Here is a 14,838-nt window from a genome sequence, read left to right as displayed (position 1 = left end):
TGTATAGCCAAGGAGCCGGGTGGGGGCCCACCAGTAGGAAGTGGCTAAGAGGAAGCATCAGGGTTCGGAGGATTCTCCCTGAAGGTGGGCCAGGGTGATCAGATATCACCTGGGAGATTGTAGTGGATAAGGAAGGTACAGGGTGGGGGATTCTGGCTAAACTGACATCAGAATTCTCGCAAAAATTGTACACGGCAGACAGGAACATGGAAGTCCAAAAGCCAGGCCTAGCTGAAAAAAGTTCGGGGAGCCTGGGCAGACTTTGGTCAATGAGAGACTCTGTCAACGGAATCATACAACATGAGGTCCTTTGCGGTTGGTCTCTCTCACTCAGCATAAGGTTCATACATGTGTCAACAGCTCATTCACTGTTGCTGCTGAATAATGTTCCACTGTATGGATCCAAGATTTTAATAGACCCGCTTTTCCAGTTCTTACTCGTTTTTGATCACAGGTTCCTCTACCTCAGGTTGAGGAATGAGCCTTTGGGTTTTGCCAAAAGACAATCTGAAAGGGACACTTGGCCATGGCGACCACAGGCAGAACTTCTACATCACGTGCCGGGACGGCGTGTGCACCCACCGGTCCGCACACCCAGCCTCTGAGGTGGTTACCGCCGTTTTTACACGGGAAATGCGAGTCACACTTGGAACCACGGAACCCGCGGGGCGTAGCTGCCAAGCTCCCGCCTCCGAACGAGCTAATCAGCGAATCGCGCACGGATACGTCATTGGCTGCGCGTCCGCGGCGGCTTGAGTTGCAGAGGAAAGGCGTCCACGGCCGCACGAGAACCCCGGCCACCCGAGGGCCAAGAGAGAGCCTCGGCACTAACGGCGCGCAGCCCGTTTCCGTCTCCAGGAGGGACGCAGTTGCGGAGGACTTCCGGGGCGGGGCCGGGCCGGGAGCGGTAGTTTCCGGGCGGCGCGCGCGGCCGGGTGGGGTCGGTCCCGGGCTTGGGGCTTGGGGCGGTGGCGGCGCGGGGGCCGGGTCTGCCCGGCGGGCAGCAGGAGGGAGGGTGCGCGCCGGACCCCGGCCACGCAGCCATGAACCTGGAGCGGCTGCGGAAGCGCGTCCGGCAGTACCTGGACCAGGTGGGCGGCCCGATCCGGGGAGCGCGGGCCGGGGCTCGGGAGGCAGCAGGGGCGGCTGCTGTCGGGGTCTTGGCGGCGCGCGGTCCTAAGGGCCTGGGCTTTGGTTCGTGGTAGAGCCCCCGAAGGGAGGGGTCGAGCCCCCCGCCCTGTGCAGCCGGGAGGCTGAGGAACGCTGAGCGTGAAGCCACTAATGCGCGCGGCGAGCCTTACACGTGTTCAAGCCCCGCTCCGCAGCCGCCCCACCCCGGACACAGAGGTGCTCAGTACATACTTCGTGCTAGGTGGAAGTTGAAGGATTATTTTAGGATGAAAGTTGCGGGGTGGCCTTTGAATTTAGCTAGCTAATAGAAAATTTTTGAAAAGTTTAGTTGTCATTTTTATTTGGCCGAATTTAACTGAATAAAGATAAAAAAACAAATCTGTAGTCTCAAAATCAGTACTTTAAAAAGTTCCTGTTAACTACACTCTCATTCCCTGTAGTCCTCTTGAATGAACAGCAGACAGTGTTTAAGGGAAAGAAATGTTCCCAGAATCAGCAGCATCAGTTTAATCTGCGATGTCACTTAGTTTCTGTAAAATGTGTGCTCTCCCAATAATGGAAACCAAGAAGGGGAGAGAAAAGCGTGTTCACGGTGAACTGTTCGATGTGAAATGTAGCAGCTGAATGTTTGGCAGCACGCTGAAGGGCTGTATTTTGCTTTGCCGTAAGTCAGCTGAATTGAATAAATGCTTCCTGCGCCTTTTTTCTCTGGCCCTGGGGATGCAGTGAGGAAGGAGACAGGCCTGGTTCCACGCTCCAGGCACTAACATTGAGCAGATTTGTAACCGTCCCAGAAGCATTCCTCCTCCCCAATTGACTGGCAACAGAGTTGCTGGTTTGCATCCAGGAGGACTGAGGCAAAGACTGAGAACCTTACTAATGGCTAGATGTTGCAAAATGATCACTTAAGTTATCTACTTCTTTAGATACCTGCTGATACAATTTTGCAATGTATAAGTTAAAAAAACTACCTTCTTCAACTGTATATATCAAAGGCCTTCCAGTAATATTTTTAGTGCACCATTGAACTAAAACTCACCTACCTGAGATATAAGATAGAGGTATGACTGATAGACCCTTTACTACACGTAAAAAATTATTGTACTGAGATGCTGATTTATTGTATAGCATTCTAATAATACCTATCTGTGTAAAGCTATTGAAGTAACAGGGCAATTACCACTTTTTTGTTTGTTTTTGGGTACAGCAGCAGTATCAGAGTGCTCTATTTTGGGCAGATAAAGTAGCCTCACTCTCTCATGGTAAGTGACAGATTCTGATTTTTTTTTTCTGATTTCTCTATCCTTAAAAAACTTTCTCCTTTACCTTGCACCTCTGACCATTTATGTAATTTTCCCTCCAGAGGAACCCCAGGACATTTACTGGTTGGCTCAGTGTCTTTACCTGACAGCCCAGTATCACAGAGCAGCTCATGCACTTCGGTCACGAAAACTGGACAAAGTAAGTGTATGAATCTTAAAGCTTTTTAAAAATGTTATTAGATTAGTATTTTAGGTATATGTTCTTTTTATGTCAAAATATTTTTAAGGATTCAATTTTTCATATTAAATGTAAAGAGAAGATTTCTTGTGTACGTTTATTTTTTCTTTGGCCGCGCCGCGCGGCATAAGGGATCTTAGTTCCCTGACCAGGGATTGAACCCGCGCCCCCTGCATTAGAGCGCAGAGTCTTAACCACTGGACCACCAGGGAAGTCCAAGAGAAAATTTCTTATTCCTAATCTCGGTCACTTTGTTTTTCCCTCCCCCCACCCCCCATCTAGTCACTAAGTTTTGAAAATTCTGTTTCCTAAATAGCTCTGAAAGTATGGATAGTCCTTTCTATCTCATTACCATTCATACGTGTCAGGCCTGTAATTTGTCTATTTTGTTGTTTTAGCCTCTCTCCTTTCTCTTTTCTCCAGTAACATCTTTCCCACACCCCACCTTCCTTGTCTCCAGTTCATCTTTTAAACTGTCAGAGGGTGGTCTTCCTAAAACAGATCTGATCACATCACTCACAGTGTAACTCAGTGATTTCCTATTGCCTACAGGATAAAGTCAGATGCATTCATAGGCACCCCAGGTGCTTCTTGATTTCTCTCCAGTCTGTGTCTGACCCAGCACCACCATCAGTGCATGGAATGTGTATCCAGTCATGCTGACTGCTTGCAGTTCCTTAGATGTGTGACAGTTATTCAGACTCAGTGCTGGAATGCTGACCAACTCCTAAGTTACTCTCTCCCCTGGAGATGTTTTCTTATTCAACTGGTTAGTATTTTTTATGCGATTCTTTCATAGTTTATGAAAGAAACTATGTGCTGTGTTTATGTCTCCCCTGCCACAACCTCCTTGAGGGCAGGTCCCTATTCCTTTTTGAATCCTTGGTGACTGGTAAACAGTAGGTTCATGATGAATATGGGTTAAAAAGACTTTTTTTTTCTCTGCGAGAGTAAAAGAGGAATTATGAAAATGGCTTTCTTCACTTCGTGGTTCTAGTTTTCTTTTTGATTGAAGATGCATATTATCTTGATCACTTTTTTAATAGATTAATTTCTTTCCTAGTTGTATGAAGCATGTCGCTACCTTGCAGCTAGATGCCATGTAAGTATGCTCTCAGTTTGTTTTATTCGATAAAGGTTTAATGATATGAATGTTACACATCCCTCCCATGAGTGTGAGAATTCAAAATACTGACTTTCCATTTACTAAAAGCTCATATGCCTGAAGAAAATTCTACTTTAGACATTTTAAATTTAAGTAATGAGTGGGTGTAATATTTATTACCCTTTTAAAATCTACTGTGATTGTGTGTGTATCTAGCGTCAGAAGTCATGGTTGACAAACGCTATTTCTGTTTTCTGCAGTTTGCTGCAAAAGAACACCAGCAGGCTCTTGACATTCTTGATCTGGAGGAGCCGATCAGCAAAAGACTGTTCGGGAAATGCTTGAAGGATGAAAGTAGCTTGAAAGACCCCTCCAGTGACTGGGAAATGTCACAGTCCTCAGTAAGTAACGCTGTAATAGCCATGGTTCCGTAGCATCAGTAAGAATTGCCCACATCATAGGGCAAATGTAAATCACCTTCTTTTACTTGAGTACAATCACGTTAAAATAGTTTGATTGCCAACTTACTTAATTTTCCCAACCCACGAAGATGCTGAGACATTTCTGAGCCATCAGTTAGAAGTTGTAATTGTGTCCTCAGATGCTTGAATCTGAAACAGGCAGACTTAAGCTTTTTCTTCTTACATTTGATACCTTAAACTCCTCCCCACAGGTGGAATAATATTTTCCCTTCTTACTGGATTTCAACAGTGTTTTGTACTTACCCCAAGAAACCTTGATTACCTTAGACTGTTTCTTTCCAGGGAGTGGTGTGGTGTTACTGTTTATGTTATTCTGTGTATTTCAGTTCGTATACTTCATGCCTGCATAGAATTGCAAATTCCTTGCTGGCAGAGATTATACTGATACAGTGTAACATGGTAAATACCACCCAGGGTCAGATTGCTAATCTGGACTGTTAACTTTTTTTTTAACAGCTTTCTTGAGATGTAATTCACATAGCATGCAACTCATGCATTTGAAGTGCATAGTACCTCGGTTTTCAATATGTTCGCTGAGCTGTACAACCCTTACCACAGTCCGTTTGAGAACATTTTTTTTTTACTTCAGCGAGAAACCCTGTACCCTTTAGCTGTTACCCACCAATCCCCCATTTCCCAGTTGTTCTTTATAACATGTCTGTGAAGGAACTTGGTTACTCTACTGTTCATCTCAAGAAGGTGGGAATACCATACATTATTAGGGTTTTTTTTCTTTTTAAGAAGCACATTTTTTTGTGAAGAAATACATTTATGAGGGAGTTGAGGATTATCATTATTCTTGGACCTCTTATCCATTAACTGCTAAGAAATGCATGATTTATTTGTAATGCGTTATTTATTTTATGAGTTTACTTTTTTTAATAACTCATAGGATACTGCATAGGTCTAAGATTCTCTCATAATGTCGTCTACTATTTTTGAATTGTGATTTTATGATGAATCCCATTACCATTTTTATTTATTTATTTATTTAGTGGTTTGAGAGACGGCAATTTTTATTTATTTATTTGTTTGTTTATTTTTGGCTGCGTTGGGTCTTCGTTGCTGCGTGCAGGCTTTCTCTAGTTGTGGCGAGCGGGGGCTACACTTGGTTGCGGTGCACGGGCCTCTCATTGCGGTGGCTTCTCTTGTTGCGGAGCATGGGCTCTAGGCGCGAGGGCTTCAGTAATTGTGGCTCTCGGGCTCTTGAGCACAGGCTCAGTAGTTGTGGCGCACGGGCTTAGTTTGCTCCGTGGCATGTGGGATCTTCCCGGACCAGGGCTCGAACCCGTGTCCCCTGCATTGGCAGACGGATTCTTAACCACTGTGCCACCAGGGAAGTCCCCATTACCAATTTTAGCTGCATCTCTGGACCATCTTTAAGCTCACTTATTTGTTTTTTGAGGTTCAGAATCTGGAACACAAATCAGATTTCTGCATCCTCCTGTTAATGGTAGTAGTGAGGTGGCTGCCGTGTGAGCAGCTTACCATGTGCTGGCTACCGATGGTACCACCTCTGATCCTTACAGAGCCTGTGAGTTAGATGAGGGGAGGAAACCGAGTCGCGAGAGGTTAGAGCATTGTCCAGGGTCACTCGTAAGTGTCACAGCTGGGATTTGAGCTCAGGTCTGTCCAGTTCCCAAAGGCCACGCTCCTAACCCTGTGCTGCATTGCTGCCGGTTTTCTAATATTTACTAAGGTTCGTTCATTGAGATCTACCTATCAAACGGTCTTCGTGTTTGATTCAATATACGTGTGCTCTGTATGCTGTCTCTAAATCATTACCCTGTTTGAGACAGAACAAGTAATGAACAAAGTAGCAGTAACGTGTAAGCTAGTTATAAAGGTTTGTTGAAGTGAGGAGAGCCTAAGGAAGATAGATGAGAGAAGTTTTACTTTGCTTTTATGTTTCTATTAATTTATATTGTGTCTGACATTGGATGGAGCACATCCTTTTAGATGTAAAAAAAAAAAAAGTCTTAGCCTTCAGACAATATATGATTTTTGATAAAAAATTAATTTCAGTAGTGCTGACTTAGTATGTCACTCATCATTTTTCCAACAGATAAAGAGTTCTATTTGTCTTTTACGAGGAAAAATCTATGATGCTCTAGATAACCGAACCCTCGCTACTTACAGCTATAAAGAAGCTTTGAAGCTTGACGTCTACTGCTTTGAAGCATTTGATCTTTTAACGTCACACCACATGTTGACAGCCCAAGAAGGTTTGGAAACCCAGGTGTTTTTATGTTTAGCACAATTAATACTGTTTGGATTTTTTTGTTTTTCTGAAATCTATAGAATCAAGAGCAGGCTATTATGTACAGGTTTAAACTTCCTTCACATCTTCAAACGTGAAGCACGTTGCAAAATACAATATTGTGCGGTGCTTCTTGCCGTCAGAATCTTCAGGGATTGTGATGTGATGAGTGATTTAAAGTTGTAAAGAATTCAGGATCTGATTCAGTAATTTCCAACATGGCTGCTCTTCAAACCCCCAGGAGTTTTAAAAACATCACTGTGCAGGTCCTAACTCCAGACCAGTCGAATCAGAATCTGGTGGTGGGGCCCTGGCCTCAGATGGTTTACAGCTCCCAGATGATCCTGAGATCCATCAGGGGCTGAGAACCATTGACCTAGTATGTTGCCAGTGGTGTGAGGTGGATAAACGAGAGAAACAGAAAGTGGAGATGTTGTATTAATGGCATTCAGACACTTTAGCCTAATGCGTGGTTTTCAGCCAGGGTGGTTTTGCCCCCTAGAGGACATTTGGCGGTGTCTGGGCAGTTTCATTGTCACAGCTTGCAGGTGGGTGGGGCGTGGGCGGTTGCTGCTCCATCTAGTGGGTAGAGACCAGAGGTCCTGCACACATCCTACAGTGCGCAGGACAGCCAGCACGGCAGAGAATTGTCCCCACAGTGTCCGTAGTGCTGAGGGTGGGTAAGTGGCTTGGTGGTTCTTAAGTCTGGTGATGACTAGAATTGCCTGGCAGGTTCATGCAGAGCCCTCAAGGTGATTCTTATTACCTGGGTCTGGAACCACTGTCTTGGTTTTCTCCAGTTCATTCTATCTTGTTATTTTCTCTTTTGAGCTCAATTTACTTAAACCAAGAACTATAGAAGAATATTTTTCATTGCTGATTTTTCTTCCCCATAAATACTGTGAGGATGTTCCTTTTTTCTCAACATTTTTTAGAAAAAGAACTTCTTGAATCACTACCTCTTAGCAAGCTCTGTACTGAAGAACAGGAATTGCTACGTTTTCTATTTGAGAACAAATTGAAAAAGGTAAGTAAAAACACAAAGTTAGTATTTGCTTTGTATAAGCATCTTATTTCATTAAATTTGTCCTCTATTCTTTCACAGGTTAAGAATTTAGAAATTAATTTTTATCAGTTTAGCACATTTGCAAGGACAGATTTAGATTATTTAAAGTATATGATGTGATTCCTGAAAAAGCTTCCCAAAGTATCTGTCTGCCTCCCGGGAACAACTCATACTTTTAAAAGATTGAACTATCAGATAATCAATGATGTGTGAAAATGAGGATTTTTTTCCTCGTGCTTCCTAAACTACTATTTTGTAAAATACTTCCTACCATGGAATTCTGTGATAAAATTGAGAAGAGAATTAGACTTGCTGAGAGGAGTACTGGTGATACTTGAAGTTAGAAAAGTTTCGAGCATCTCACAGGTGTCATTGTGTTAAACCTTGAAACACTCGGGCCACGTTGAGTCTGCCTTTTGATTCGGTGCTGCACACTGAGTCATGTTTGCATTTCTCTGTTTCAGTATAATAAACCTAGTGAAACTGTTATCCCCGAGTCTGTAGATGGTTTGCAGGAGAATCTGGATGTGGTCGTGTCTTTAGCTGAAAGACATTATTATAACTGTGATTTTAAAATGTGCTACAAGCTGACTTCTGTGTAAGTACATCCACTTATTTTTGTGCAGGAACGTAGAGTTTAGTCCATTTTACATGAGAAATATATGGGACCTGCTTTCTGAATAATGTCAAACTGATGGATGATCATTTAAGCTGCCTTTTCCATTTGCAGAGTACGGGGGGGGGGGGTGGGAGTGGGGGGGCGTGTCATCTCAAAAGAGCAATATACTGACACAGGTGTATGCACGTTTGTGGCTTTATTCTATTAACTCGGGAGTATCCTGTCCCTCCCAGGAGATAATTTGCAAGTTTGAGAATACCGTCTGGCACATAGTTTTATGAAGTCCGTTCTTTCTTAAAGCAGAGGCTAATAAAATCCTATAGGTTCTGGGTGTCAGGCTCACTAACTGGCCAGGCCTCCTCCCCCAGCACCAGTCTTTCCATGTGCATAGTTCACACTTGTCCTTTACATGTACTGTTTTTAATGGATCTTTCGGGTTGCTTAAAATCCTTGAATTCACTAAAATTTTAATTGACAGATAGTTAGGATTCATTTAATATTTCATATTATTTTTGATCCTTCTAAATAATTAGACCACTTATTTTATGTGGTACAGTTCTGTTAGCTTAAAGTAAATGTATGTGGTGATGTTTATTTTTATTGATTCTGAATAAATCAGCATTTTCCCTTTCATTTAAAACTTAATCATTGCCTTAACTGAACAAGTCTGAAGATAATGGAGTTAAGAAAGTAAAAATGTATTCTAGCCCACAGTATTGTATGTAATGTGGTAATGACTGTTTGGATAAGCATAGCTAATTGCAGTGAGCGCTGTTACATACTGTTTGTACGTGTGTACATAGTGTGTTTCTTTAACTTTCAGAGTAATGGAAAAAGATCCTTTCCATGCAAATTGTTTACCTGTACATATAGGGACACTTGTGGAGCTGAATAAAGCAAATGGTAAGAATTTCTTTAAATTAAAATAATAATTTTTAAGACAGAAAATATTCTGTAGCTCTGGAAATTCTGTCTCACAAATCCTGGACAATTCAGATTGCAGGTTAACACCTGGGGGAGGAAATGCTTATCCAAGTAACCAGCAGTCTCTTCTGTTATCCCAGCAGAGCACACTGTTTCTATATCCCTAACTCCTGCTTCCTTTTCTCAGATGTAAGTTGTGCTCCAAGGTGTGTTAGCTTTAGAGCATTGGGTGCCAGGTGTGCCTTTTCCCTTTTTCTTGTAAAATCCATAAGAAAGCTGGTATGGCAGGAGTCAGTAACTGTTTAGAAACGGGAAGGGGGCAGATTTTTTGCTCACATTTTCCATATTCTGGAAACATTTACAGGGTTTGGACTGTATTTGCCCTTAAATCTTCTAAACTGACTCGTCAGCTCGGTCAGGAGGAAAACTAGCCAGGCACCCCAGCTCTGGGCCCCTGCTGTTCCAGGCATGGCCTGTGGGCCAGCAGCATCGCGCCTCCGGGGAGTTTGCTGGAAGTGCAGGCTCTCTAGCCGCCCTGGGCTGTTGAGCCCTAGGAGTGTCGTCGTGACATGCTGGGACTTTGTGTTACCCAGGAGCACATCATCTTGCTGGTTCCATAAACGGGAGGCTTTGGTCAACCAGATTGGCTGTGGGTGGTCAAAACGGTCTGTACTAGGCCCGTGGAGTAAGAAACCTGGGCTTTAAGACAGGCGAGGCCCCTTGAAATAGCCTCTTAAGCACGTGGAGTGCTTTGTCGTGTGCCTCTCATCCAGGCTGCTAGTCACTCGATAAGCGCCCAGCGCCCACTTAGGGCCTGGAGTGGGCTGAGGGATTGGAGGTGGGGGTACGTGAAACAGCCGTAGTGTCTGCTCCGTGGAGTTTCTATATGGCATTAGGTAAATGGATTTTGTATCCAGGAAGAAAGAAAAGTATGAAATCATTGCTGCGAGAACAAGATTTATATGATTGTGAAGAGCTGTAACTGGGGGAAACTCATATCTTAAAGTTCATTTGCTGTGAATAATTTTATTCTTTTTTTTTCTTTTTCTCTAATGTAGAACTTTTCTATCTTTCTCATAAATTGGTGGATTTATATCCTAGTAATCCTGTAAGTAAATATAAACTTTTTCCCTTATAGTGTCTTTTTTCTTACCTGAACTTTAAGAAAATACTTAACAGGTGTTTAGACAGAGGCTAAATTTAAATTCAAGCAAATAATGTTTTATTTTAAGGTGTTGGAGCAGAGTCCCCAGTGCTTATGATAATTAGAAGCAGCATTCACTTTTTCAATTCATGAAAGTATATATTTTTTTAGTATATAACTTAAAAATCTTTATTTTTTATGATTACAGAAATTGTATATGCGTATTATTTTGAAATAGCTAACATACAGAAAAATTAAATATTGAAAGTGAAAGTCATACTCATACCTCTCATAAGCAATGCTAATAACTGCTTGGTAGCTTTCTCACATTACATGTATGATAACTTACTGAATTATGCACCGAATTGAATCATTGTGTCTTCCAAACTGCCATGGATCAGAATGAAGACCTAGAAATTGAAAATGGAATCAGGAACCATGTCCTTAAAGACAAAAGTCAGGGGTCAGGGTTTAAGTCTCAGACAAGAATCTGCACCCCAGACCAGTGTGAAAACAATTTATAAAGAGGCGAAACCAGTGCAAGAGAAGTCAGCTGAAGAGGTGGAATCTGTAGAACCAAGGTGGGGTGGGGAAGACACAGTGCAGGTGGGAGGCTGGGACTCAGGCTGGCTTTGCCATAGGAAGAGGTTCAGATGCTGCAGGGGTGCGATGGGAAGCGCCTGGAGCAAGAGCTGTAGAGAGTCTGGCCTCGTGTCACCCAGGACCCTTAGTAGACAGCCTGTCTCAGTGATGTTTCTGACTTGAACTAGAGTATATGCTGGGACCTCTGACTTGTTACAGATGCCCGGTTCAAGGTTAAGCGTCTTTGGTCATGGTACGTTTTAAACTTTTTAGGTGTCTTGGTTTGCAGTGGGGTGCTATTATCTCATGGTCGGTCATAAAAATGAACATGCCAGAAGATATCTCAGGTATGAACTTACTGTCTTCCTCCCTCTGTAGTGAACCTACAGGAAGTGATTTCTTGGTCATCTGCTTTAATGTAGTAATTAGTAGTACTTTTAAAAGCAGTATGAAAGAATAAAGGTTTTCTTCAGATTCCATTCGGTTGTGTCCATTATTTACCCTGCTCTTTATAAGATGCCATGAGGGGAGATAAAAGTAGTCAGTGGTGTAGACCTTGTCCTCAAGGAGCTTATGATGTATTTAAACTTTTATTTATAAATGAGAATAAATATGAAAAAATAGGGAATAATACAAAGTATTTCGAAAGTTTTTTTATTTATAGAGATACTATTAACCTCTTACTCTTAGGACTTCTTTTGTTAATAGTTGTGAAATTACGTGACACTTTATGTGAGGTTAGGGTCACTAAATGTGACTATAAAACAGAACTCTTGGCATAGTGAACTGGTTTATGTAAGGATCTGCTGTGGTTTTAGCTTGAGGAGCTCCATGCAGCCCAATCAGACTACTTAACCAGTGCTATTCAATTACACAAGTACAGAAATATGTCTAATAATACCTGTGACTTCCTCCATGTGAACGAAATAGAAAATGGATCTGTGGTGAAGTTCATAAACTTTGGACACAGACTTGAATTCTGATCCAGATTCTGCCACTTACTAGCTATAATTCCTTGGGAGAGTTCATTTCTCCTACCTTCCCTTTCTTCTGTGAAAATGGGAATGATGTCGTTGTATGTCAGCCTTGTTAGGAAAATTGCTAAGATGACAGGAGAGGATCCTGCACTAGGAAAGCATTAGGGCGAGCTCTCTGATTGGTGGGCAGCTAAGCATTTTAGAAGAAGGGTGCTCGTGTTCTTTTCGGGAGCGGTGCGCTTCATGTTATGATGGTTCCTTTGAACTATGCTTCTCTGACTTAGTGTGCTTATTCAGTGATGAATTCTACATGAAACAGGGAACATTTGGGTAAAAGAAAACTTAGAAAATAAAATGCTGAGAAGTGGGAATCTCCCCTTTTGTATTTTCTGTGTTTGTTTTGTGATGTGTTCTCTTTATTATTGTGGGTCACCTGGTTGAAGACTATTTAAGACTATGTAAATAGTCCAGTCCACAGAACCAGCATGACTCTCTTAATCATCTGTAGGACGTCACTTAATCTTCCCAGCCTCAGTATACTTATCGTTAAAATATAAATAGTAACTTATCTTGAAGGTTATGAGGATTAGGTGATGCGTATAAGGCACACTTCCTTAAGTGGTTGCTGCTACCACCGTTTATCTACTAGGTTTTGAAATGAAGCTCCTGGATTAAGTAACATTTGTAAATTCTATACAGAAAGCTAATGGGCTCCACTATAGTACCTAAGAAGTTGTGGACGTCTCCTAAAATTACTTAAAAATTTGCTTGTACTATTAAACATTTTATTTCAAGTGAATTAACATAAATGTTACATTAGTGTTTAACATGTTGACAACTCATTCATTAATTCTGATGTCCTTGAAACCATGAACTTACATAAAATTAACCTAACAGTTTGAGACTAAATATTACACACTCGAATGGAATCTCTTGTTCTAGCAAAGCTACGACGCTGGAGAAGACCTACGGGCCGGCCTGGATCGCTTATGGGCATTCGTTCGCAGTTGAGAGTGAACATGACCAAGCGATGGCTGCTTACTTCACGGCAGCGCAGCTGATGAAAGGGTGCGCAGAGCAGGTTGCTTAAGCAAAGCGAAATGTTATTATTACTATCTCTGCCATTGGTTGTTAAACTGAACAAAAGAATAATGTATCATGTTAGTAGCTTATGATTGTGAAATAACTATGGAAGTGAGAGGGAAAGAAGCTGGTGTGGTGATTTTGCCTAGCAGTTTACCTTAACCAATACAAAAGGGGACTAACAAGTTAGGCTCAGGGAACAGGATAGGGTGGAAGCTGTTTTACACATGCTCATGTAAGAATGAGAGTATTCGTGAGCAAAGTTACTATTTACATCCTACTTATGTCCAGAAGGTATTCACGTGGCTCAGTGCAGTACTCAGGTTCAGGACTGAGTCTGCCGGTGTTGTAGATTTATATCAGTGTTAGATGTGTTGGTAGTGGCCGGTGTGCCCTGAGAGCATATGGTACTTTGGGGAGCAGGAATTGCTGTCGTTCCTGTTGACTCCTTGGATTTGCCATCGGTTTCACTGTGCCTCGTTCTCCTGTGCGGCTGCTTCTGCTGTCTGCCGCCCCACCTCTGCGTGGAGAGGTAGTGGGAGTGCCGGGGTGCAGAGGGCTGGTCTGGAGCCAGACTGCCTGGTGATCTCGGCCAGCCGTGTACCTCTTAAAGAAAAGGAATCATGGCAACACTTAACACCTAGGCTTGCTGTGAGGGATAGTTGAGGTAATTCCAGTTTCAGACACATAGAAAGCACTCAGTGAAGGTTAGCTGCCTTAACTTGTCTGACTGAATTTCATCTGGTTAGGTTTGCTTTACCTTTCCAGACTGTCAGGCTCATTTTGGCACCCAGTTCTGCATCTATATTATTTATGGCGCCAGCTTTTTTGGTTATGTTAAATTTGATATGTATGACTTTGATATCTAACTAGCTGTCCATGAAAATATTGTAAAAGACATAGCTCCCTGACTGCGTTCGTCAGCTCAGGCTGCCGTAACAAAACGCCATACACTGGGGGGTTTAAGCAGAAGCAGTTTATTTTCTCCCGGTTCTAAGGCTGGCTGGCCGGCTGGCTGATTGGGTTCCGGGGAGGGTGGGTGGGGGGCTCTTCCCGGCTGCCTTCTCACTGTGTCCTCACAGGGCAGAGAGCTAGGTCTAGTGTCTCGCACAAGGGCACCAGCCCCGCCATATTAGGGCCTCACCTTCATGCCCTCACATAACCTTTATTATTTCCTCACAGGCCCTCTCTCCGAATATAGTCACTGGGGGTTAGGGTGTAACATACGAATTTGGGGGCAGACATACATTCAGTCCATAAGTCCATGATACTAACATATTACTAGAGTAATCCTCCAGATTAAAGTTGTTCAGCCAGTTACTGATCCATCTAAACGGTCCTCGTACCCAGTCCATCCTAGTCACCAAGACATGCGAGACCCTTTCCAGTGCTCTGCTGAAGCTTGGCTCCGGTGTCTGCCCATACCCCCGATCCATCAATCTGGCGAACTGGCAGCAAATGATAACTTCCCGTGGGTTGTTTCTTATGAGGAAATGCTAGTCTGCTAATTTCACTTTGCTACTCTGGGTGCTCACAAGCCCAGGAACAGTTATTACTAGTTATTAGTTACTAGCTAAGAGTCAAAACCAGTGATAATTAATGACATGATTAATGTTTTAATGTTTCCCAGTCTGACACTTTTCTAATTAAATTTTCAAATCAGCTCATCAGGATAAACATTTTTCTCTCAGTTTCACTTTTTCACCAGAACAGCTTTTATCCAATCTAGTTTGGATTAATACTGACTGGGGTACTTTCCAACACTAACAACCAGTTCTCTGCTTCTCCAGACACCATCTGGGTCCTACAAGTCCATTCAGTTCTGACACTAACTACCCAGCGTTAGTGCAGACCTCACAGCTTAAGGGCCCAGTCCCACAAGACTGCCCCTCCCCACTCCAGATGCCAATCGCAAGTCCTGGGTCACTTGTACTTCTGACTGGCCACAAACCAGGGGTTTCCGCA

The 14,838-nt window shown here is 42.8% G+C and overlaps 1 protein-coding gene across 3 annotated transcripts in view; it reads left to right on the top strand.

The window, feature by feature from the left end:
• Nucleotides 1-933: 933 nt before the first annotated feature.
• Nucleotides 934-14,838, top strand: part of CDC16 (cell division cycle 16) — a 28,176-nt gene continuing 14,271 nt past the window's right edge. The window contains exons 1-12 of one of the 3 annotated variants that reach the window (XM_067713632.1): nt 934-1,091; nt 2,339-2,393; nt 2,495-2,592; nt 3,695-3,733; nt 3,997-4,137; nt 6,284-6,443; nt 7,414-7,505; nt 8,009-8,142; nt 8,987-9,066; nt 10,146-10,195; nt 11,087-11,160; nt 12,733-12,858. In XM_067713632.1, coding sequence (XP_067569733.1) covers nt 1,044-1,091; nt 2,339-2,393; nt 2,495-2,592; nt 3,695-3,733; nt 3,997-4,137; nt 6,284-6,443; nt 7,414-7,505; nt 8,009-8,142; nt 8,987-9,066; nt 10,146-10,195; nt 11,087-11,160; nt 12,733-12,858 — 1,097 coding nt within the window. In that variant the 5' untranslated portion in view covers nt 934-1,043. Of the gene's footprint in view, nt 1,092-2,338; nt 2,394-2,494; nt 2,593-3,183; nt 3,401-3,694; nt 3,734-3,996; nt 4,138-6,283; nt 6,444-7,413; nt 7,506-8,008; nt 8,143-8,986; nt 9,067-10,145; nt 10,196-11,086; nt 11,161-12,732; nt 12,859-14,838 lie in introns of those variants that run through there. The other 2 variants (XM_067713633.1, XM_067713634.1) reach the window with 2 other exon arrangements.

The sequence above is a fragment of the Pseudorca crassidens genome, chromosome 18 (assembly GCF_039906515.1).
Source record: "Pseudorca crassidens isolate mPseCra1 chromosome 18, mPseCra1.hap1, whole genome shotgun sequence".
Taxonomy (NCBI): domain Eukaryota; kingdom Metazoa; phylum Chordata; class Mammalia; order Artiodactyla; family Delphinidae; genus Pseudorca; species Pseudorca crassidens.
This window is presented reverse-complemented; position numbering and strand designations above follow the sequence as displayed.